At 34.3% G+C, this 27500-nt stretch overlaps 1 protein-coding gene across 4 annotated transcripts in view; it reads right to left on the minus strand.

Moving 5' to 3' along the window:
* Nucleotides 1-27500, minus strand: part of LOC144964179 (adenylate cyclase type 1-like) — a 258709-nt gene that overhangs the window by 92430 nt on the left and 138779 nt on the right. For all 4 annotated transcript variants that reach the window (XM_078898146.1, XM_078898145.1, XM_078898144.1 and 1 more), the window contains exons 3-4: nt 6928-7077; nt 4234-4352 (exon numbers count right to left, since the gene is read on the minus strand). In XM_078898146.1, coding sequence (XP_078754272.1) covers nt 4234-4352; nt 6928-7077 — 269 coding nt within the window. The remainder of the gene's footprint in view (nt 1-4233; nt 4353-6927; nt 7078-27500) is intronic.

Genomic DNA, 27500 nt, shown 5'->3' on the forward strand with positions numbered 1-27500 from the left:
AAACAACTCAGTCCTGACGATGGCAAATTAAGCCTGAAACATTGATGTAGACTGTCCCAAACATTGTGGTAAATATTTTAAATAATATATATATATATATATATATATATATATATATATATATATATATATATATATAAGTGACATAATATTCCAATTCCTGACGAGTGAATGGTACAGTCGGTCTCCAACTATATAAATGACGGCCGAATCCGGATACAATTTATGTCTTTTCTGATCCTTTGTCTAAGAATAAATGATTGAATTACTATTTGGTCTGTCCCCGCTACTAATGTTGCGGTGTTACGGTTTAACTAGCAATAGGCTTCAACAGTAATGACGTCACTTCCCTCGTAATGACGCATGGTATCCTAGTAACTGGCTCTAAACTATCGGAACAATGGCGGTCGCCCTTATGAAATATTTCTCCAACGAGCATAAAAGGGTAGAGAGAGGAGAAAAACATTATAAATATGATCATGTTTTGGCTTTTATACATTCTGATCATATGACATATGAAAAGTTCTAGCCAGCATGAAGAATAAACAGTACCCATTTGGCTCAGTCGGTTGTGCAACCGCTCGCCGTCCTCTTTCTCTCCCGGTGTGACCAAGATACGAATTAATGATTTTGAATTTGAAATTACGAGAAATATTAGATTTTAGTTTTTGTCCTCAACAAATAAATTAACTTTTAACCCAAGTCGTAATTTTGACTATGAATTTAAATTTTAACACCTAAATCGCCTCAACATAATGAATACCGTTGTGGGTCACAAAATACAAATTTGAACTTGCAGAAAATGAGAAGAACAGTCAGACAAAAATAGGATTGTCTTTTTATCTTTAAAAGATACAAAAAATTACAATAGCAATCATGAATTATCTGGGTCTAATAAACACACTAAGAAATATATTCGTCATTTTCTTTCATGGCACTTTTTTTCAACAAGTACTTTGAAACGGTGTTTAATAAATATAGACACAGAAAACAAAAGATTCGTGACAAGGAACTAACTCCCTCCATAATAAGCTGTCGGGAACTCAATATCTTAAAGACAAGACTGTCAATGACCTCCAGTATTTATATTGGCCTACAGTCATTTGTCACGTAACAATTAATTACGTTGTGAGTCGAAGAAGAGCAGGGTTGAGGATTAATAGAGATGCAATGGTGGCAAAATAGATCTAAAATGTATAGATGGTATACGCTTGGCGAAGAAGTTCACAACATTACCATCCGGAAGTATAACGGACCAACGCACAAAACTAGGTGTAACCATGAACTTTTATAATCTGGTTAATACAGTTTAGTGACAAGTACTCATAAACGTGGATGGCAAAAAACAATAACAAAGACCTGAGTGACGTCATCTTCGTTCTATCTATACACGTATCTAAATTTGTATAAAATATAGGTGCAAATATTTTCAGGTCTGATGACCGAACGCAAATATGGGCCTGATTTCATATGGTTGTAATGGATAATATTTTGCGTTAGTTTGAGGATATTTCCAAAACAAGAATGCACAAATAACAATTATGGTTATCAGTATGGTTGTAATGGATGATATTTTGCGTTGGTTTGAGGATATTTCCATAACAAGAATGCACAAATAACAATTGTGGTTATCAGACCTGCAAATAAGTACACGTTCGTATAAAACGGGTTGATTTTAATAGAAAATCTGATTGTCTACACTCTTCGATATTCTCTTATCGATGCTAAGTGTTAAGCTAACATACTCACAATAATGTACCAACACACAAAACTATGTGTAACCTTGAACGTTTATAGACTGATTAATATAAATTTAGTGAGTACTAATCATAACAATGGCTGGATAAAAACAATAAAGGGCTGAATGCCGACAATTTCGTTCGTTCTATATATATCAACTTTTTATAATCTTATGATATCATCCAAATTCAGACATTAGAAAATGAAGAAGACGTAGCGGGAATTGGGGCCTGTGTTACTTTAAAAAACGTATGTCCCCCGGGGGGTGAGGGTCTGATTCCATTAGATCATCATCCAAGACATTGCTTTAGAGCGAGCAAAACAATGACAACGGGGTCAATACGTGCATAGAAATCATGTTTTAAAAAACAACAACTTGGGATTGAAACGACGAGATGAAGAAAGAAGGTAATAACGGCTAGATTGTGTAAAAGACTATATATATATATATATATATATATATATATATATATATATATATATGATTCTTGGTGGGTACTTGTAGGTACTTTTAGGTACGAGAGTGCTCGATAATGTTGGTTAGAGCTAATATAAAATAGATATTGAGTGACCCCATATATATATATATATATATATATATATATATATATATATATATTATATATATATAATCAGTAAGGACACTCAAATGTTTCTGTCGATACTTATTTTATATGCTCTGACCAGCATTATTGAGCACTCTCGTGTATATATATATATATATATATATATATATATTATATATATATATATATATATTGAATCCATTTTCAATAACAAAAAAATGAGAATCTCGATTTAAATTGGATCCATGGAGTCACTTCACTTCCACTTAAAACACGTCTCTTCTCATATATATATATATATATATATATATATATATATATATATATATATATTGTTTGACGAGTTATCTATATTCCTTCGTGAAATGCCTAGGCGACGATATCTTACTTTTTAAAAATATACATATACATATGTAACAAAATGTAAACAGTTTACTGTTTAAAAAATGAAAATTCCTCTTTTCGATATACTATACTCAAAGTCCACCCTTGTGACTAAAAATTCCGTTTTCTGCTGTCTTGATAATACCGACACAACAAGGAAATAACGCATTATGACATTATGGGTCAAAAATAATTAATGGGAAAAATTGTGATTCGAACGATATTGAGTCTCACCATCCTGGGCTTAAATTCACAATTGACGCTAATGACTTCTGTAAAATTGAATCCATTTTCAATAACGAAAAAATGAGATAAAAGAAAATCTCGATTTAAATGGGATCCATGGAGTCACTTCACTTCCACTTAAAACACGTCTCTTCTCTTAATCGCTGTTGTTGATTGGATGAGAAGGTGATTTGGTGCATCAACCTCCGCCTTGTGCTATTGGATTATATAGAACTTATTCTGTTTTGTATTAAAATCTTACCCGGTGGAGACGTAAACAAAATCATTTTTGTTTGCTATGTTTCCACGAAAAAATCCGTTCTAAATGTTTTTGTTCATTGTTTGTTTTGGGTTTCGTGAATAACTTGCAGATGCTAGCCAAGTCAACCACATTTGACTTTCGTGACAATAATACTCTGCGTTTAAAAAATTCTTGACCTTTTACATAAGGATATTTTACGGTGAAGGAGCAAATATATTGTGTGTTAACACTAAAGATAAGAAAATTTGCATGTCCAAACAAATTTGTGCCAAGATGTAAGTGCAATTATTGAGAAAGTGACATGGAAGGTTCTGTAATCATAATTAATGGTGTCAGTTTTATAAACACGTGTATTTGACGCCGCAATTTCAAACATCGGTCGATTAAAATGACTCATATTATCACTAATTCTCGAACCTAGGACTTCTTTATCGATCGATATTTGAAGGACGAGTATTTTTTCAGGGTATGACAGTCCAGGTGATACTTCGTTACACCTGAAATACTATCTCTCCAAAACCCTTAATAATCAAATATATTCGGCATCACACTACAATTTGATTTGTAAAACACGGTTGTTATTAATGTCGATGAAAACATTATTAGTATCTAGTAGATATGAATTGATGAATAGGTGATTGATAAAGAAGACACATGAATGATTGTATAGTTAGTTGGATATAATATTATATTTTTATAATTCTAAATCAAAACACGAATCATGAATAAATAACATACTTAGACAATGATTGAACAGAATACAATTGATCTATTGTAATGAAAGCCGAATGATGCCTGAATATTTAGAGTTAAACGGAAATAGGAAAATACAATGAATTTTCTAATAATACTTAACACCAATTAACTAAAAGTTCTTCATTAAATTCTGAGAGGAGCCAAGCACCAATTAATCAACGCATTCGGTATTTCCTTCCAATTACTGGCAAGGCGTAAGCGTCAAGGATCAATGTCATCATCATCATCATCATTGCCATCGTCGTGGTCGTCGTCATCAGCATCCAAATCAATGTGGATCTTATTTATATAAATACTTACGTTACATTATCGTGGAGTTGTATGTAGATCTTATGAAACATTCCCTGATGAGGTGTAGTGATATCATTCTTCATCTCCATGGCAACGTGTCTTGGTAAGACGCTCATCAGAATTTTTTCCTGTTTTGTGGAGCAACAGAAAAGTGATATAAAATTCAATTGATTCAGAGTAACTCCTAAGTCATGACGATTCTCCTTCTTCTTCTTCTTCTTCTTCTCCTCCTTCTTCTTCTTCTTCTTCTTCTTCTTCTTCTTCTTCTTCTTCTTCTTCTTCTTCTTCTTCTTCTTCTTCTTCTTCTTCTTCTTCTTCTTCTTCTTCTTCTTCTTCTTCTTCTTCTTCTTCTTCTTCTTCTTCTTCTTCTTCTTCTTCTTCTCTTCTTCTTTTCTTCTTCTTCCTTCTTCTTCTTCTTCTTCTTCTTCTTCTTCTTCTTCTTCTTCTTCTTCTTCTTCTTCTTCTTCTTCTTCTTCTTCTTCTTCTTCTCTTCTTCTTCTTCTTCTTCTTCTTCTTCTTCTTCTTCTTCTTCTTCTTCTTCTTCTTCTTCTTCTTCTTCTTCTTCTTTCTTCTTCTTCTTCTTCTTCTTCTTCTTCTTTCTTCTTCTTCTTTCTTCTTTTTCTTCTTCTTCTTATTTTATTATTATTATTATAGTTAGTAGTAGTAGTAGTAGTAGTAGTAGTAGTAGTAGTAGTAGTAGTAGTAGTATAGTAGTAGTAGTAGTATATATTATTATTATTATTATTATTATTATTATTATTATTATTATTATTATTATTATTATTATTATTATTATTATTATTATTATTATTATTATTTGGCATAAAGAGTTCGTGTTTTACTGGCTCTATCAATCAAAGGGCTTTAAAATAATAGCAATACCCAGCAAGCGGAGCTCGAACAAGTTGGCCAATGATATCAAAGACAAATATAAAACCAGTTGGAGTCTGCACTTTTATTGACAAACATATCTAATCAACTTGTTAGATTTGATATTTCAAACTACTTACTTAGTATTATAACACATCTTTTGTAGTTTCTAATAGGAAAACACCGGCCAAGCAAAAACAAAATGCATTAATGACCGCTTGTGACGTAATCGTGTTATTGGCTTAAACAAATTAAATCGAAGGTCAAGGTAACAGTCCATTTGTAGAAAAATTAATGATGTCTGACCTTTACCTTTTAAAATAATTTTCCGTACTTTGCACAGAACTGAACTTGTTTTGATTTGGGTCACCGTAACTTGTGAAATCACATAATAAGAACAAAGGGGAGTAATACGCAACAATGTGATGTTTTTGTTGTTGACACTTTGAAATAAAGTAAAATCTGCTTCTAATCTCGATTTTTAAAGGTGCCTAAATGGGTCAATAAAATGTAAAGGAAAATAAAGGAAGTAAAAATGACTCTTATAAAAGATACAAAACAAAATAAACGACCTCTTTTACCCAGTTAGGTAAACCTAGTTTTGTTTTATAGTTTCTCTCTTTCCTTTATTTTAAATAATATAACTTTGAAACGCATTCTTCCTCTCCCGTTCTCCCACTTTCTCTATCTCTCTCTCACTCTCTCTTTCTTCCTCTCTCTCTCTCTCTCGCTTTCACTCTCTCTCTCTCTCTCTCTCTCGCTTTCACTCTCTCTCTCTCTTTCTCTCTATAGTTTCTCTCTGATATTTATATATTTCCTCGATATTTATTTATTCATTTATTTTGAATATATCATAATATGTCTCACCAGGGTAGGTAGAGGTCAATAATAACATCATCTCCGTCTAGTGTTCTTTAACAACACCTCTTCCCCTCCCCCCTCCTGCTCCCCAACTTATGATTGATTTATATAGATAGTATGCGCTTGGCTAAGAAGTTCATAACATTGCCATCCGGAAGTAAAGCGGACAAACACACAAAACTGTGTGTATCCTTGAACGTTTATAGTCTGGTTAATACAGTTCAGTGAGAATAACTCACAAACGCGGATGGCAAAATATAACAACAAAGGCTTGAGTGACGTCATCTTCGAACTATATATAGGTTTGATCTTGGTTTACAATTTATCTCATTACTTCATCTCATTGTCTCTCTCTCTCTCTCTCTCTCTCTCTCTCCCTCTCTCTCTCTCTCTCTCTTACCCGCACACATTCTCTCTCCTTTCCTTGAATGCACACACACACACACACACACACACACACACACATTTTTACCTATAATGTTGTTAATATAATGCCAATATAATATATTTCCTTTTCTTGTTTACCGGAAGAAGGCCAAAAGGCCGAAACTTCGTTTACTTTGTTTTGTATCTTTTATAAGAGTCATTTTTACTCCCTTTATTTTAATTCTAGTCTCGGCTTACTTGAAACTTATATTTAACTGTTCTGATATTTTAATATTTCGTGACATTTACGATGATTTTATAGGAATCTGTTAAACAGAGGGGGACTATAATACAATTTTGTCCAATATTTCGTAACCTCGGAGATTGCTCTCCCAAGGTCGGGCCCATCCCTCGGTCATTCAATAAAAGTCAATAACTGTATGTTACTTCTGTATGATTATTCTTTTGAAATATTAATTTTGACCTACTTGGCGAGTTATTTGGGATGAAGTTACATACATGTTCTATCTATCAATGGCAGTCACAGATGACGGGTAAAACCCGTCTGAAAGTTTGTGACAACGTTCAATAATACATCGTGCTTACCAATTTCTCATTCTGGTCTTGAATATCCAGTCTGGCGGCGATACAATCTCGGGTGTCCTTGAAAGTCCGCCTTTGTGTTCTGTCGGTAGAATTGTGGATGAACATACCCGCCACATTGGAACAAACAAACAGAATCGTGTTGGCGATCAGCTGGAATGGGAAACAAAAAAAAATGATTGAGACTAAAGATAATACAATCGCATAGAATACCCTTTCTTGAAAGGTTATAAGAACCCAAAGGGAAACATAAGACGAAATGCCGTTTGTTTCCACAGTTAGAAGACCTCGTATCATCTCTCGTACAGAGAAAGTGAGTGGAGCAGGCACTTATGTTGATAACAACAAGAGATGAAGTGAGTAGGAAAGTGCCAGACGACAATAGAGAATAAAAATTTCGCGGCGGTGATGGGGGTTTGAACCCGCGACCTTACTGGTACGACAACTCCGCCTGGCCGGGAGGAGCGTGACTCTACCGTATGAGCTATCCACGAGAGCTTCACTTTGAGACACGGAGACACGCATGAGTTACAATGTTTTCAAAGCATCAATGTCGCTGGGTTATATAAATTCGGCCATTTTATATACTAGGCTTGAGAGAAAAGTTTTGACGCCTATTGAATATTTCCGATTGTATTGAACTCATGAGTAATTTATTCTTATGTTGGTTCACCGAATTTTATTTAGCAACTAGTCTAGACTTGATTTTAATCTATCAAAATTGAAAGAACCCTTATGCCAACATGTCGGTCGAAGAAATCGCACCAAAAAATGCAATAAACACCGTGTCGTGACTGAAATACTTCATGCGTAGTTAGTAGGGGGAATTAGGTCCAAAAAACCCTTGAATTGTGCAAACAGGGTTGAAAGCATGAAAATTACATATGTTGTAGAATATGAAAAACCCTATAATTTATGATATAGAACCACTCTGAGAGATCACTATTTGTTGAGATACAAGGTTTTTAAGATAAGAAAAAGGCACGTATTTAAAGAATTTCCCAGAAAACTTGTCCTTGAAATATCGATCGACTTTTTGCCAAGATGAGGGTAATTTAAATAGATCGATATTTGAAGGACGAGATTTCTGGCCAATGTTTTTAAAAATTGGCAGTCTTTCCAGAGTACGGCAGTTAACTGGTTAATGTATGCTTTCTTTTCTTTCCGTCTATTCTCATGTTCTAAATACTTCTTAATTTAATTGTTTCAATGACTAAATTGGTTTTGTTAATACATTATAAATTATATGTTGTCTACAAGCATCGAGATAGCTGAGTGGATAAGATGGAGGATTTGGGTTCAAGCTTCGATGTCGTATCTCGTTTTTCTTTTCCTTGAGCAAGAAACTTAGCCTCTGTTTCGCTGCACTGCGGATTATGACCGGATTCGCTCAGTCTGTCCCTACAGGAAACACCATTCAGGTAAAACAAAGCGAAAAATAGATATTTATTTTACTTAAAAATGTAAAAACGAAAACCATGAAATAATAGTGCTTAACTTTTTGGAAAAAGGAGAAAAGGGAGATAATCATAAAATAATCTAAGTCTAACTTGATTCAACTCGTACAATATTGTTTCAAGCATTCGCTATCTTGGAAGTAAATTTAAAGATAGCGAATCTTTGAATAAATAGTGTATGTTGTACACTATTTATTCAAAGATTCGCTATCTTTAAATTTACTTCCAAGATAGCGAATGCTTGAAACAATATTGTACGAGTTGAATCAAAGTACACTTAGATTTTTAAAAAGTATTTTACTTATTTTTTACTTATATTTTATTTTATATCACTTCTATTTTAATTGTATTTAGTTACTGGAAACGACCGTTTTATGGGCAATGTCCAGTGAAGGAAATTGGTGTTGTACAGGCACGATTAAAATTCCATTTGAAAAGCTCTTCTTCTAACATCTCAAGAACATTCGAACGCGTACAAAGACTTCATGAACGTGTCCCTATCTTCATTGCCCTTTCCTCATTCCAAATCATTGCTCTTGATCCCCCCCCCCCCTCTCTCTCTCATAAATACACACACAAACACAAACACACACACACACACACACACTATATATATATATATATATATATATATATATATATATCGTCCCTTGCAAATATCAGCACAATAATCAGACAACGTGTGCAATAACTCGGGAGAGGGTTGATAAAGCGTATATTATCTGTATCATATTTCTACCAATGGGACAGAATTGAGCCCTCTCATTTACCAGAGAAAGCCTCAAGTGACCACATAGATACCCATGGAAATATAATATCGTCCAGCTGTTGGTAAATATTTCATAATACACTGAACACAAACTCCAGTCCATCGGGCTTGAGCCCAATCTAAAAAAGGAGACCTTACTATTCCATCCATTCGGATCTCAATTAAATTTGGATGGTCTCGGACCATTTCTAAATGTGGTGCCGATGGCTCAACGGTAGAGCACTTGCTTTTTAAACAAAGGGACCGGAATCGATTTTTGGGTGCAGTGGAGATTTTATTGACACGCCCCATCTCCAACCCATTTATCAATTATTGGGTAGCAGCTGGTTCCGTTAGATCTGACGGAAAGTACATTTTATATAATGTCTTATCCACATGGTAGTAATATTGTTACTGTTCGGTTAGAATAGTTTTCTGTCCACATGGTAGCAAATGATTTTAATAAATCCTTGTTCGATCGGTCGTGTGGTTCCAAAAGAATTTATTAAACTTTCATGTCCATTATTGTAGAGGCACTGTAGCTCAAACAACGAGTTTGTCTTATATCAATATTAAGATTAAAATAATTAATTCCCCTTCCTTTAACCACCCATTTAGTCATTTTTTTCGGTACAATAGCAGTCATTTTAGATCTAGATCTGCTAGTGAAGACGCGTCATACTACTACTACTACTACTGCTACTACTACTACTACTACTACTACTACTACTACTACTACTACTACTACTACTACTACTACTACTACTAATACTACTACTACTACTACTACTACTACGACTACAACTACTACTACTACTACTACTACTACTACTACTACTACTACTACTGCTACTACTACTACTACTACTCTACTACTACTACTACTACTACTACTACTGCTGCTACTACTACTACTACTACTACTACTACTACTACTACTACTACTACTACTACTACTACTACTACTACTACTACTACTACTACTACTACTACAACTACTAATTCAACAAAAACCACTACCATTACTTCTACCACTACTCTTGTCTATTTACACGCCTAAGGCGTAACATTTTTACAAAATATAATTGAAGTCTATTTTGCTGCAGCTCGAATTTTTTATACGTTGAAAGCTAATTTGTTAAACCTCTAAGTCAATTGATTATCCCTAATTGTCTCTATGTCATCACAGCACATCCCCTGAAGACGCCTATCAGTACTACAGCACTCTGAAAAATACGCACTAAAAATATAGCCAGAAAACTCGTCCTTCAAAAATCGATCGAACAAATTGTCCATCATCTTGGTAAAAAACTCATTTCACGGAAGTCCCAGGTTTGAGATCTTATGTAAAGATGAGGGTCATTTTGATCGGTTAATAGAATTTGAAGGATGAATTTTCTGGCCTAAAATTTTATGACGTGTTTTTGTAGAGTTTGGCAGAGTAGACGATGTAGTGTTGGGAGTTAAGAAAAGGTTGGGGAGTTGTGAAGATGGAAATACAATGGCGTAGGTAGCTCGGGTATTTTGGTTCTGTAACAATGTCAACGGATGTTGAACGTTACCAGTTACTGAATGGGTGACAATGAACGCAAAACTCCAGATCCGGCGTTGTGTTCTTCAGTAAGACACTTGGAGCACATTCATCCATTTGACACAAGTACAACAAATACAACAACTATTACCACTACTACTGCTCATACAACAACTACTACTACAATTATTATTACTACTACTACAACTATCACTACTACTACTACTACTACTACTACTACTACTACTACTACTACTACTACTAATAATAATAATAATAATAATAATAATAATAATAATAATAATAATAATAATAATAATTATAATAATGATGATGATGATGATGATGATTATGATGATGATGATAATAATTATACTAATGATAATGATAACAGTGATGATGATAAAAATGGTGATGATTATGACGACGACGACGACGACGTGTGACAAGAAAAACACAATAACTAAAATATTATTTAAGTTCTTAGTTGGTTGCAAGTACGAGTTTCACCATAACGAGACGAACAACCTGTCATCCATTTATCTTTCTTTAGGATTTACAAAGACAAAAGAGGTATCGGAGGGACAAAGATAAAGATAATAATGATAATAATTCATAATACAGTACTAACTGCCAGGGGCGATATCTGGTGAGGTGATCGAATTTGACGGTGGTTGGTCGGGCAGAGGAGCAGGGTGGTGTTGTCTGAATAATCGAACTGCCTTGTCAATGATTTCGGGTGTTTGATGACCTTGTAAGGGAATTGGTAATACTATTCGTATCAATTACCATGGATTTACATTGACAACATCTCATTTGTGGCTTGACCAATTCCAATACCTTTGTCCTTGTGTTCAGATCGTCTTAAATAATTATTTTTCTCGTGTTGTATTTCTCGATCGTATTCTAGATTATGTTTGTGGACAATATTTTGCTATTTCTTGTAATACATTTTCGTCAAACATCTCTCTCTCTCTCTCTCTCTCTCTCTCTCTCTCTCTCTCTCTCTCTCTCTTTCTTTCTTTCTTTATTTATTTCTCTCTCCAGCCACCTTTCTATTTCCCAATCTACTTCTCTATCTCTCTATCTACTTCTCTATCCATCTATTTATCTTTCGATCTATCTTTCTATCTTTCTATCTATATATCTATCTATCGATCGATTGATCTATCCCTCAATCTCTTTCTCTCTCATACACACACACGCCCACACACACATTCACATACTGATTGATTCACTAACGCCTACTTGTTTTGTCACCTCATCCATCTTCCCACAGCAATACCCCCTATTTCATAAATTTCACGCCAGTGAAAACAAGAAGATATCTTTCCGCTTCAAATGATTTCTTGTTATCACTCCCGAGACAATTATTTTAGACAAAGAATCAACAAAAGTAAAGAGTTCTTGTTGTCTTAGACTTTAGAATTGCCCAAACGGGAAAATATTTATCTTGTGATTCGAGGAATAACAACTTTATATACCGAGACATGTTATAAATAAAAATGAGGGGAAAACCCAAAATCACGAAAAAAATGTTAACATATGCTTCTATCAGTGATAATAAAGTAGTTGTCGTAGTAGTAGTAGTAGTAGTAGTTGTAGTAGTAGTAGTAGTGGTAGTAGTAGTGGTAGTAGTAGTAGTAGTAATAGTAGTAGTAGTAGTAGTAGTAGTAGTATAGTAGTAGTAGTAGTAGTAGTAGTAGTAGTAGTATAGTAGTAGTAGTAGTAGTAGTAGTAGTAGTAGTAGTATAGTAGTAGTAGTATAGTAGTAGTAGTAGTAGTAGTAGTAGTAGTAGTAGTATAGTATAGTAGTAGTAGTAGTAGTAGTAGTAGTAGTAATAGTAGTAGTAGTAGTAGTAGTAGTAGTAATAGTAGTAGTAGTAAGTAGTAGTAGTTAGTAGTAGTAGTAGTAGTAGTAGTAGTAGTAGTAATAGTAGTAGTAGTATATAGTAGTAATAGTAGTAGTAGTAGTAGTAGTAGCAGTAGTAGTAGTAGTAGTAATAGTAGTAGTAGTAATAGTAGTAGTAATAATAATAATAATAGTAGTAGTAGTAGTAGTAGTAGTAGTAGTAGTAGTAGTAGTAGTAGTAGTAGTAGTAGTAGTAGTAGTAGTAGTAGAATTTTTGAAAAGAAAACCCAAACGAAATAGTTTTTACAAACTTGTTAACAAAATTCATAACCTTGAATAAATGTGTTGATCGAGATTATTTTGATTGGCCAATGAAAATAACGTTAATGCGTCATTGTCTCCTTTCTACTTATTATGTACAAATTTCTTGTTTGTTTGTTGTTGTTGGTTTTTTTTTGGGGGGGGGGTTGTTTTGTTTGCGTTTGTTTTTTTGTTGTTGTTTTTTAGTTTTATTGAAGGGGGGGGGGGTTGTTTTGTTTGCGTTTGTTTTTTTGTTGTTGTTTTTTAGTTTTATTGAAGGGGGGGGGGGGGTTGTTGGCGGAATACAGGTCTTGAGCCGAAACGTTCTGTATCTGATATTTTGTTCTTTTTTGAATATGTTATATTCATTTTTGTTCTAGTACTTTTTACAGCGTTCACAGGAAGGATACACATTGGCTATATTACTTGTGTGGTCTTTAAATTATTCACTTTCTGTCAAGTCTTCTCCCCACCTCATTTCCTCTCAATTTCCGTTCCGTGGTAGAATGGTGGTGTCCTCTGTTTTATTTATAGATTTGTTTATTTACACTGTTGCAGTATTCAGGTCGTTATTTTTACATTTAAATCTATAATATCTAGAATCGTGTTGAAATTCGACTCGTGCGTGACGATGTAGATAGTTGTTGAAGGAGTCAAAAGCTTAAATAAAATATTCCCGTCGGACAAACTTTTTCCTCTCGTGAGTTATTTAGGCTCAGTCAGTACAGTCGTAGCCAGACTAAATAAGGTGGACATTTTAGGGTGACTCAATGCTGGGATATTAAAAAGATTGTTAGAAAAGACCAGCATCCTATCCAAAGGATATGAACTGTTCCTTTCCGTCTCAAGTTTATTAGGGGGGGGGGGGTGTTGGCCGAATACAGGTTTTGAGCCGAAACGTTCTGTATTTGATATTTTGTTCTTTTTTCGGGAACTAGGCTGAATTCCGGTCCTACATAGTGAGGTGACCTATTAAGTCGCTTTTCATCATTCAGATATATCGACTAGTTTTTCCAAGTCCTATAATATTTGAGATTTTTTTGCCAAGATGAGGGTCATTTAAATGGATTGATATTTGAAAGGCGAGTTTTCTGGCCAAATTTTTAAATACGTATAGCCTAAAGCAGCCTACGGAAGGTAACTGGTTAGAGATGAAACCACTTGTCATCTTTAGCTTTTTCCTAGTGCTCAATAGATGAGAAGACGGAATCAACTCATTTTCAAGTAGACGATTGGTGAAAAATTAAAGTGATTTGTGGAAAATAATCATGGTTTCTGTCAAGGAAGACGGTGTGCGGACAAAACCGTCCGGAATTTTACAGACATGGCATCATGGACAATACAAAAACAACAAAAAGTTCCATTCTCACAAAAGTCGATGACGTAGGACTTGACGTGTCCATCCGGGTCGTCTGTGAGATAAAGGCTGCAAATGTACTCTGGCGATCTTGCAGGCTCTGTCACAGCCTTTATATATCACAATTGGAATCAATATTCAATAAACGATTGCATGTAATATACTATTGAGTTAATCGTTTATTGATTTATTGCTACAAAATCTTCGATCGCAGCATACGAGTGTTGTAAAATTAACCCGCCTCAATAATCTGTCTCTACAATCGTTTTATTGAAACAATCCGGTTGATGAATTTTGTGCATATTTATATGATTCTAATATGAATTATAGATGCAGAATGAATTTATGAAAGAAAAATGGTCTCTTATTGTCAGTTTAACTAAGAAAATAAATATATAAATATTGCCGTAAGATTGACTCACCGCCTTCAATTGCTATTATAACGGCTGAACAGGGTTATTTAATTTATAATAAAAACTATTACAAAATTTGAGGGTTAGCTTGTTTGAGATATTACATTCATTCTTCTCAGTGAGTTATTTCAATTCAAATGTATACTTTTAGGTCATCTATCGGTATCAACGTCACCCCGAAATCATAAAGGCGTTTTGTCAGTACACGGTATTCAACGTGCACAAATTAAATTTAAGGATACAGAACAACGTTTTAAAAAATTATCGATAAGCCTCTTTAATGCAATTATGTTTTTGAAAATCCCTTTTTTGAAAAAGCGACAATCATCATAAATCATCTAGGCCAAATGGCCTTTGAATACCTTGTATTTTTTAATGCAATCATAATTATATCGGAAATTTACTATTTCTTTATCAAGCATTATTTTGAATCTGTCTACAGAAGTAGCATTTTTTGCTTCATATTAGATACTGTTCCAAACTGTTACAGCTTTATTAATATAAAAATCCCATTCTACAATCTATAAATATTGCACTATAAATGGCACAACAGCCTTCGATTCCTGTTTTGATTTGCTAAGTTTAAATAAAGAAAAGTAAATAACAAATAAAAATTACCGGAAAATTCAATAACATGGTGCATCCAGCACTCAATCAACGCCAGCCATTTATTGCCGATTAAATGTTCCAGACTGGAGTGACGTGAAAATAGCTCGAGTCTGTATATTGCCTCTTTGACCTTTTTATGGAAACAACTGTGGCAATCGAACATATTGTTTCGTAGAATTAGATCTCATACTATGCAAACAGTCGTTCCATTTCTATTCACCGGATCGATTTCATTGAGAGTTTTATACCCTCGTAACGATTATACCATTTTTTTTCTGCATCTGCGTATCCAACATTTAACTACTTAACTGACTTATTCTTGAAAAAAAAATGATGCATTTAGAAATTTGGCCAGAAAACTTGTGCTTCAAATATCGATCGATTTAAATCACTTCGCGAAGTCCCAAAATTGAAAGTTTTTCCCCATGATGAGACTCATTTAGATCTATCAATATTTGATATCGAATTTTCTATGTCAAAATATTGAAATACGAGTTTTACCAGAGAAAACCAGTTAACGGGTTTAACAGCACATCTGATTCAGATGTATCCAACTAGAAAGAATTGAGGTTTGTGTTTTATATTGGCAATCCGTTACACTAATCGAATCTCTGAATTGATGGGTTGATACTTGGAGAGAACGGTCAAAAGAAATAAAACCTCCGAGCTGTTTCTTTCAATATAAAGCTACTAGTTCACAAAGTACTTTCCGTCAGATCTAATGTTAGACCTAGCTAACCAATAAGTGCTGGTTGGACAAAATTTATCCAAATAATTTATGAAATATATATGGATTTAATGAACGAGAAATTGGAAATCTCTCTCTCTCTCTCTCTCTCTCTCTCTCTCTCTCTCTCCCTCTCCCTCTCTCTCTCTGTCGCTCTCTCTCTCTCTCCCCCCCCTCTCTCTCTCCCTCTCTGTCACTCTCTCTCTCTCTCTCTCTCTGCCTCTAATCATTCACTCATTGGTATAAAATGGTACGAAGTCGATCGCGTCGCAAATAATCCGTATCATTTTAGTTCACAAACAATAATCGAGCAATTACTTAAAATGTCAACATTAAAAACCTTAAAAATAATCGATGACCTGATTAAAAGAAATCATCAGAATACAACAGAATACAACAGAATACAACAGAATACAACAGAATACAACAGAATACAACCTGATTGTCAGCAAACTTCAAACAATGGAATCAAGTGGTAAATTATGCAAGATCATGTCAACACTAATTTGTTTAATGATCACGAAATACAACTAAAGTCTCTCATAATCTTGCAGCACTTGGATGAGATAATGTATGACCTGGGTTCAATCTAAGAAAAGTTATGGGAAGACGAGACCAGATTAAGGGCAAAAGAGCTGATACTTTCTATTATTGACACTCTTACATGATAAAATTAGCCAATAGATTATGAAGTAATCCGCAGATAAATCTGGAATAACTATTTCACACCACAGAACAGAGAAATAGAGATAATTATAATATAATCCACATGTTAATATGAACAAAATAAGATGAGATTAATTAATTAGGAGTAATGAGATTAATTATAATGATAAAAATATTGGGGTGGTATCGACAGCAGCAATGACGATGATTTAAAGATGATTATAATAATGAAGATGATGATGATGATGATGATGATGATGATGATGATGATGATGATGATGATGATGATGATTACAATAATAATAATAATAATAATAATAATAATAATAATAATAATAATAATAATAATAATAATAATAATAAAAATAATAATAATAATAATAATAATAATAATAATAATAATAATAATAATAATAATAATAATAATAATAATAATAATAATAATAATAATGATAATAATAATGATAACAGCATTCGTAAAGAAAAACACAGTACAGATGAGGCCGTGCTAAGAGATCGGGTTTTTTTTTACATTCGTCACAAAAACAATCAAATACTAAGTTTTGTTGAATTTTTTAAATAGGGAAGATGCTTCTTTTTATCAGTTTCTCTGAGTTGAGTTATGATATACAAACCAAAAACTAGTAACCTAGCACCATTAGATTAGCGGAAATACTTGAAAGTCTGATAATCCAATTCATTATGGGCTCATTGTTGAAATGGAAATCTCAAGAATAACACAAAACATTGTCCATTACAACCATGTTAAACTAGGCCCATAATCGGTTCGCTTGTCGGACCTGCATATGTCCATTCATTAGCAAATATGGTTTCTCAAATGTTAAAAAAGTATGGACAAGTTACTACTAATGTAGATACACACTTTTTCGGCATTAAAAAGAGACATTACTTTAGATGCAAGATAGTCTTAATTTGGTTTATATAATGATATCAACATTTTTTTCCTTCATATTATTTTCTCCAATAACCAGGCAATGGAGTAATTTTGTAGTGACCTTTTAGCACAGTCTCAGACACGCACACATACATACATATATACATACATACATACATACATACATACATACATACATACATACATACATACATACACACACACATACATACATACATACATACATACATACATACATACATACATACATACATACATACATACATACATACATACATACATACATACATACATACATACATACATACATACATACATACATACATACATACATACATACATACATACATACATACATACAAACAGACAATCATATGTTATACACACACATAATATAATTTTATGTGCCAATAATATTAATCCTTAAAATTACTTATGTTTACTCTTATTGTTATCATTAAGAACGGGTTCCATTAACCATATGAAAGTGCAGAATCTCATTGATTCACAATAGGGAAGAGGACGATAATGTGCGGAAATAAAATCGAAAGCAGCAGCAATGTTTACTCAATCTTGCTTCTAACATTGATTTCCAACCTCACTCATCCCTATCCGTCGATTTGTCAACGCAATCGAGAGGATTTTGATGTTGAAATATAAACAAAATCATATAGAAAAAAGATTAGATTAAGATGGGGCTTTTATTTGTTGTGTTCGTAAAACACATTGAAGAGTTTTGTTTGGTTTTAATGTGGTGTTTGTATTGAGATATTATTTGAAAAACGTGGTTATACTTTGTTATAGGCAGATTGCTCTTGAAGTTCGAATCTATTCATTCCTCAATGTTAGATTTATTATTTAAGGTAAGGGGAAGAAGTAGAAGTAGTTTCTTCAGGCCCGTGTGCCCGGAGTTTATCACGGTTTCCATAGAGTGAAACCGTAGCCATCGTAAACTTATAGCCTGACACTGACCAAAAAATGACGTCAAAATGCCAGTCTTTGGCCACAAAAGAAAGCAAATCGTGAGTTGAATTCAATAGTTCAACCAATGGGACCACTTGTTTCCATGAGCACTACTAACGACAACTGACTAGGTGGTGCAAAAAAAAACAACAAATAATGACGTCAAAATGCCAGTCTTTTTGAGTTTCGGTGTCAGGCTATACGATTGCGATGGCTACGGTGAAACGGACAATAGAGATTGCTTGCTAAGCTTTGGGTAGGACGCTAGTCTATCGCAAAGTAATTTCTGCCAGATCAACGGACCCCGCTACCCAATCACTGCTTGGTGGACAGGGAGGTAAGAAAATAATTCATCCGCGACCGATCTCGATCCATGTGTTTGGCAAGCAAGTGCTCTACAAACTAAGCTATCGGGACCTCAGTGTAAGAGGAAAATCTTCGGGGAATGGTCAATAGGAAGACAAAAGGATGAGACTGAAAGATTGCACTGGGTTGAGAGCAAGTGTCTGAAATGACAGACACCACGAAGCGTCCAAAGGCTCGGATAGAGTGAGGTCACTCGTAGCCTTTGTAAACTTTTAGCCTGACACTGACCCAAAAAATTTAAAATCTACTGGTTAATTGATTTTATTATTAAAACGAAAGTCAACTTCCAACACAATTTATCTTGAAACCAAAAAAAAAGTTCCTCAAACGCATAATGGAAACAATTCTTAGACGCATTATGGACGAGGCGAGATGTTTCCAAGAAACTGAGATGTTGATAATATGCGTTTAGTTAAAAAAAAAAAAAAACTTATAACATCCACCATCCGGATATAACGTAATAACACACAAAACTATGTGTAACCTTAAACGCTTATCGTCTGACTAATACAACTTAATGAGAACTACTCATAAAAATGGCTGGCCAAAACCAATAACAAAGAGCTGAGTGCCGTGAATTTCGTTCTTTCCATAAACTGCTTTTAAGTTCAACTGTGAATTTTAAAAACCCGTTTTAGGCTCCCTCGTGTATATTTTGTTTATAATCATAAAATCTATTGTTTGCTTTTAACTGAGCGAAAAAATGATAGAATTCTTCGAGTCACAATATGTTCTTTTTCGTATCAACATTTTCTGTTCTTACTTCGTTTTCAAGTGTGAAACTGGAAAGGGGGCGGGGGGTCCCTATTTTGAATAGGTTATATCTGACTCACTTCCTCAAATCGGTAGCTATCATGCTGGAGTAGACCAGTTGGCAAAGGAGAATGTAATATAAAATTGATAACACATATGAACTTTCAGTTTTTCTTTATGAAACGCCATCCATTATCATCAAGTTAATTTGTAAATTTAATCCAACGTTCATATTTTTTAATATAAGTCAATTTTCATCACCAACGTAACAACAACGTAATACCGTTTTGAGGCGGTGAGTCACGTATTTTCTGTCTTTCCCGACCTATTCCACGGTTTCGAGATTCAGACGATCAAATATTTACGCAAGAGTTGATAAAACAGTTTTGTTTTTTGTTTTTTTCTAAAAATGATAGGAGTGAGTATTTGAAAGCACTTGGGTCTTATTTTCTTTTTCTCCTACTGGATGTCTGCCAGAAATAAGAGTGTATAACAAATTTATCTTGGTCCGCTTCTACTATCATATTTTCTAACAAGGAGGAAACGAATGAAGTTTCGCTCCAATTCACTTCAAGCGTTTTTAGCCATATAATCTGGGATAAAGATAAAACAAAATCTAGAGGCAGGAAAGTCTATAAACCTTCAGTTTCATGAAATAATTTAAAGTTTTTACAGGTAAACCAGTTATGAAAAGACAAGTGTCACTCAGTCTATAGTCATGAAATCAATGAATAAGCAGTATTTAACTCATCCGAATGGGAGCAATCAATATTCAGGTTTTCGTCCAACCAAGACATTAGTCATATTATGATTTGTTGCTGTCCAACGATTGGATATTTCTTAAGAAATATAAACATGCTGCTTTGTTTATGAAAGTTGTAAACAAACCCGTGTATCGAGCTGAACAAAATGACCAATAACGATGTTAGATATTTCAAAAGCTGTGAACACTTTTCATTATGTGGGTCACTTTGAGCACATTTTGCAATGTGACCAATGACCGCGAGCAAATGGAAAGGTAATATAGATATTCCCCATTAGGGGGAAAAGGCATTTATTACTTTGTGTTATATTGGTTAACATTGGCGTTTATATGTCCCAAAAGAGTCACACACGATCAAATTCCCAAAGCTATGATGAGAGGAATAGGTAAAAGCGGCCACTAACCAGAATACAAATACATTGATCAATAAAATTCTTATTCTAAAACCTTGTGGTATGAAATGTTTAACTGCAGACTGGACGACCATTGAATACCGTTTTGCTAAACAGTGCATTATAATAAATCCATGCTTTTTGCTGAAGACGGTTTAAAACCTGAATCAATCTTCTATAGTCTTAATCAAAGTTTTTATTTGTGTCATTGTTCTATAAATCTAGGCTGTAGACCGACTTCACTTCATCACGTCACATGCTTTGGCAAAAGCAAAATATCACAAAATATCCCCCCCCCCCCCCCCTTTTTAAGACTTTCCTGCATATTTGCTGCTTTGTTTGGACTAGCCATATTAATATTGTCGTACAATATTTTGCAAATCGTTATCATAAAATCATTAACGGCGCATTGAAGAGAGAAGTTAAAAGCATTTCCGACGTGGCAATTGAAAAAAGACACATTTATCGAACGCATAAAAAGACCGTATTGAGCAAAACTAGAAACAAAATTAAAAAATGACATTGAATAATTATGACTTTGATGACAACAAGTCGATCTACAAAAATATTCAGAACCCGGTCGTTAGATTTCAATTGGAGAAGTACTATAATTATTTTATGGTAGTTTTGTAATAAAATATCTTGTTCCTCTGCCAGTAAATTAGCAAAATCAAGCTCATATCAACCGCATTTAATTTACACAATAAAAATATTTTATTGAGTGTAAAATCATGTTTGAAATTGATGTGAATCGATTGTTTATTTTATAGACAATGTTTGATGGATATCGGGAATAACATTGACCCGAGAGCGAAATAAAAACCGAGCTTACGAGGTATCTGCACAATAACGCATTGGTTATGAATCTATAAAATTTTCAAACATCTGAAATTCTATTCCCGGTCTGATGTAAAAAAAACTAGAACTAGGAAAAATCAGGTGTTTGTTTATTACGTGAGCTACGCATAATTTATGTCGTATTTCTGAAATTCGCGTATTCGCTTTTAAGATGGGGAGCTCAATGTCTTACATAATATACCACTGTATGGGCAAAGTTATAATATGTCGCTAAAACAAAGTGACTGTCCTGTAAAATTCCTACCTGATTCAAGACCAAAATTGCTATTGAACGAAAAATGTTTCAACATACTTGATGACTTCTTTTTTAAAATTTTAATTATTTCATTATTTTTTATTTTTGTTGCTTTTATTTTTATTTTTTATTGTTTTTTGTTTTGTTTTGTTTTTGTTTTCGTATTTTTTTTTTTTTAATGACTGAATGAGTGGAAGGCAATCCCGAAAAAGATTACTGAAACTCCCTATCCAAAGGATAGCAAACAATGCCCTCTATACATACAAGTTTGCTATGAAAGCAAGCAATAGGTATTGTCTGTTTCACGCTATAGAAACCGGGATAAACTACATAAACTACTACATAAAGACATTGTGAGTAGCCATAACAAACTTATGTTAGGGTGATGTTGATTAATGAACAGTTTCTACTCGATAAGTAGCCCGCTAGTTCTAACCAGAGGCAATTTACGAGAAAGTCAAGAGTAACTATTAACACACAACTTACTAATTGGATGTTACATAGACTTACAATAATCAGCGTTACAACCACGGGTTACGAGCAGTGCCGGTCTATGGTCATTAACCGACACAAGAAGTTGATGCAGACCATCGTTTTGTACAGGTCGGTGTTGTTTACTTATTCCAGATGTTTGCTATTCTCACCTTGGCGTTCTCCACCCAGGTGAAGAATGAATGATGACGTCAAAATGTTTGTATTAATTAGGTACCGTAGCCGTTCTCGTGTTGTATAGTATAGTGGAGCCTTATGAGTTTGTAAATCATTTACAAATCATTTACATTTACAAGGCTACGTTGGTTGAGTATTACGAGTGCAAATTTACAAGTCTGATAAACGAACGTAAATTATAGGCGATGTGTACTTATTTACAGATTTGATAACCTAAATTATTATGGACTCATAGTTGTGATGGAAATACTCTCAAACAGAATAAGATATTCTCCATTACAACGATGTCAAACCATAATTATCGAGTTTGGGTATCAGACCTTTGAAACTGTGCACCCAGATCGCACGTCGTCAAATGAGTTTTTCTTCAGGACGATTAAAAGCACACAACGATGGGAATGATCGAGGTCAGCATATTATGACGTCATCGAAGGTCGTAAACAAGGTAGCCGGCATTCCGCATGTTCAGCAAAAAAAAATGAATGAATAAATAAATCAATGAAGGAATAAAAGGTGCGAACAGGGTTGATGCTTTTTGTGAAATCTTTTGAGGAAGTTGTAGAATATCAGGCAATGACTCAAAGTGAAATGTATCAATTGTTCATTTAGCAGATTTTAGACTTAAATTGACCCGCAAATCGACGAAAATATTCATCCCTAAGCATCCGACAACCTTATGCAAAGGAAGGGAAAGCCCGTTTACAACCCAATCAAATAATGTAAACAAGACTAACTATACAATATATCATGAACGCAAACATCCAAAATAACATTTGATTTGACATTTGAATTAGGCATGATTATGTAATATATTGAAAACAGGTACCACAGTCATTCCCTGGCAGACTCAAAATGCCTCCCTCATCTAGAACGAAAAGCAAAAACTTCGTCAGCTCGACGAAAATCGAGCATCACACTATTTGAATAACAGCTTCGAAAAAAGAGAATAAAATGCTAAACACGTAATGTTTCGAGAGCATACCCTTCTTCAGCCAATAAATGTAATCATTGGCTGAAGACAATGTTTGAGCCCAAAATTAAAATTCCGCCTTTAGTATTTTGTATTTTTAAAGCTGCTTTACGTACAATCGTAATGAAGTTTTAATTTAAGTTTCTTTAATATTTTATAAGACCCACTTGCTTGAAAATAAGAAACGTGATTTACAACATTGATATTGTTGAAACAGTGAATGGAAATGATTTCCTGCCATTATTCGTTCCAATCTATTGCAGCCCTTAGATCAATTGAAGATTTTCAATCTGACGTATCAATATCTCCATCATAAAAATCTGTCAAGCGTGAAACTGGATGAAGTTGAAACGTGTAAGAGGATTTTAAATACATCAATATAAGCCTTGATAGAAGACGCTTAGCATAAAAAAATTAATTGGGCTCGAATACGCCTCCAAATGCAAAATATATATTAAACATATATAAATAGAATAAACGAAATATATGTTTGTAACTTTGATATGTTGCTATGTTGTAAGGGATGACGGCAAATGGGACACTTTTATATCACATTATCAACGGCAGGAGAAAACAAAGTGGTGGGGTATCCACGTCTACAGGATAATCAAAGGGTTAGAAGCTCGATACCGACCCTAGTCAAGGAAGACAATTTGGGATGAGTTGTTATTTCTTGCTTATTTATTTCTTTTTTCTTTTGTCTGGGACTGTATGATTCAAAACTGTTCGCATTATTATTACACAATATAAGTCTAGGATGAGCAAGAACAGGCACAGCACTCACGTAATAGAATGTATTATGACCGTGTATTCGGTCAGTCTCGCTGAGTAAATTAGCACTCAATTAACCCCAAATAAGACAAGAATTACCCCTTCGATTACCTTTGGTTAATTAGACTTCGCGCGTGTTGGATGCTTGGGGAGGTGGGAAAGAGGGAGGGGGAGGAGGGGGGGGGCGAGGAAAAGATTAGACTGCACAGCTAGGATGTGTAACACTATTGATGCTTTGAGTTAAGGTAAAATATTCACAAGATCCAGCAGCAACATATATATAACGTAATATACCGTAATAGATATAATAGATATAACGTAAGCAACGCACAAAACGACGAGTAACCTCGAACGTTTATAGTCTGATTGACCAAAATTGTTGTTTAAAAACAATAACAAAGAGGTGAGTGAAGTTATTTGTGTTCCTTCAATTGAGAGTCGCGAGTGATAAGGATATGCGATAACATGATGATTTGACTAAGAATAAAAATGGCTCGATGAAAGATTCGAGAAGAAAAGAATCATATGCAAAATTAAGAATCAGAATATTTTATGTTATATTATTTAAATCATGTAAATGACACAGTATGCCACGGGGGGAAATCGGAGCGTTCGTGAGGCAAGAGACAAGTTTTGAAGCAAATTATATGTATTACATTTTCAAGTTGGGGGGTGGGGGGGGGGGGGGGGGAGGAGGAGGAGCTGAAAAGATAATTGATGCGTTGCGTTTGGTTAAAATACTCACAACATCCGCCAGTCGGATATAACCCAACAACATACAAAATTATGTTAAACCTTAAACGTTTATATAGCCTGATTGATACAATTTAGTGAGAACTCATAAAATTGGCTGGCTAAAAATAATCTAAAAAATGGCCTAGTGACATCAATTTCGTTGCTTTCTATAGAAGAGAAATCGGCCCCAGAGGACCAACCGTTCTCAGTAGAATGAAGTGGAACATCAGACTCCCTATTTTACAAATAGATGGGAAATTGACTGTGTCTTTTCTCCTACCTTTTTCCCCCCCCCCCCCCCCCCGACTACTCTGTCCATCGAACAGTGAATATAGGTAGTTGATTTAATGACACCTGGCGGAAATTACTATGTAAATAACTAGTTTTATCTAAAACGGGGTAAGCAAATAATTTATTTTTACCGTTCGTTTCATGTCACAGAACCAATTTGACCATTTTTGTCAATAACGCGCGTGTTGGAAACTCCATATATAGAATATTTTAAATAATATGTTTCTAGATGATTACAATATATGTATGTATGTATGTATGTATGTATGTATGTATGTATGTATGTATGTATGTATGTATGTATGTATGTATGTATGTATGTATTTATGTATGTATGTATGTATGTTTTCGATTATCGTTTTTCGTTGATGTTCATCACTTTTGTTTGTCAGGTTGATGTTGTGTCCTAAATACGTGTAAAATTCTTCTTTTTCTAATGTTGGTATTTCATGTTGTTGTATTGTTACTGTTGGTAATTTGAATTTTTGTTCCAGTTGTTACCTGAACGTTGGCCAGATGTTATGGCGCATTTTGGGGTTTTATATTCATTCCCGTTGTATTCATAAATTGAGTTGTTTTATTGCACAATTGATTCATTACTTCTTCACTTTTTGCTAGTAACGTGACGTCGTCAACGTAACCTTGGATGGGTAGTGGCATCTGCGGAGAGGTATGGTTTTGTTCGATCCATCTTAGCCATTTATCTATTCCTTGTTCAAAGACAATTACAGACCATGGACATCCTTGGATTATACCTTTGTCTCTGTAGATTGTATTTGTGAGGTGATTTCGGACTTTTACTTGAAATGATGCTTTGTTATAAATATCCTTAGTAATGTTGATGAATACTGAAGGATATGAATATTCATTAAGTTGACGTAGCATGAATTCGTGATCTATACTTCCAAATGCATCTTTTATGTCTACAAAGCATAAATATAATTTTCCCGATGAGTGTAAAAAATCTGATACTGCACATTTTAACGAAAACACATGTTCTTGTAGCCCGTTTCTAGGTAATGAACCTTTCTGTGAAAGTGACAGTCTCTCCGTGTCGACAATCCATTGCATGTGTCGATTTTGTATGAGTTTCATGAATATTTTATAGGACGTTAGTAATAAGGCGATAGGTCGCCAGTCGTCGACGTTGTCCTTGTTTCCATTCTTTTTTGGTACTAGTGTTATGATACTGTGTTTCCAGTCTGGGGGGACTTTTTGATATTTTAAACAGGTGTTAAAGATGGCCGTAAAAATTGGTGCCAGTTTGTTTATATTTTGTTTTATATATTTATAGGTGACACCGTCTGCCCCGGGTGACTTTTCATATGGTAATTTTTTAACACAGCTTGTGAGTTCGTCGATTGTAAACTCACTTGTTGATGGTGTCCATGCGGGAGGGGGGATAGTGACATCATCGGACCAGGGTGTGTCACTAATGTTTATATTGTTTCGTTGACATTTTTCTTTATAGGCAGTCTCTACTGTGTTGATATCTATCTCACAACTTGAGTGTGTTTGTTTACATCCGTTTCTAATAATATCAATAGCTTTTCGTTGGTGGTTTACGAATATTGCTGTGAGTTCTTGTCTTGTCACCTCTTTTTCCTCCTGTGCTCTTGGTGTGTTGTTTTGAATAAGGGAGGGCATAATGGAGGACTTTATATCTATTATTTTTATTTCGATGTATTTTAATAGAGCTTCATAATTGTTGATCGGGTCTTTTATAATTTTTTTAATCGGTCCATCTGGGAATTTTGTTAAGATTCGTTTGCAGTAGCGGAGAAATTCAATGCTAAACGGCTGTCCATTATCGGGTCTTTGGATTTGGAATGTGTTGTTTTTGATGAAAACACTGTGTAGTGTTGAAAATAATTTTATCCAATTTGATGGGTTGGAGTGACAAAAAGTTGGTTTAATTTTAATGGGTTGTGTAGATATAGTATGTCTGAACAAACCTTCTTGTTGTATAAACTTATTCCAAGAAGAATTACTGGTCGGTTCATGCTGATACTGGAGCCAATTAGAAATGTCAAACAAATCACAATCACTATTTCCGCCATTCACAACACGTTTTACAACACTGTAACCATTCTGTCCGACGTCTAGTCGAATTTTACCACTTTTGATACACTCTTTGGCAAGAAATCTGATCCTTGTCACAAGTCCTATACTCCTTCTAGACATTGTCTGTGTTTACGAGGACAGCTACCACGGATGATGGATACAAGAGACGG

Source organism: Berghia stephanieae, chromosome 2 (genome assembly GCF_034508935.2).
Source record: "Berghia stephanieae isolate SIO BIC M18660-M18661 chromosome 2, UCSD_Bste_1.3, whole genome shotgun sequence".
Taxonomy (NCBI): Eukaryota; Metazoa; Mollusca; class Gastropoda; order Nudibranchia; family Aeolidiidae; genus Berghia; species Berghia stephanieae.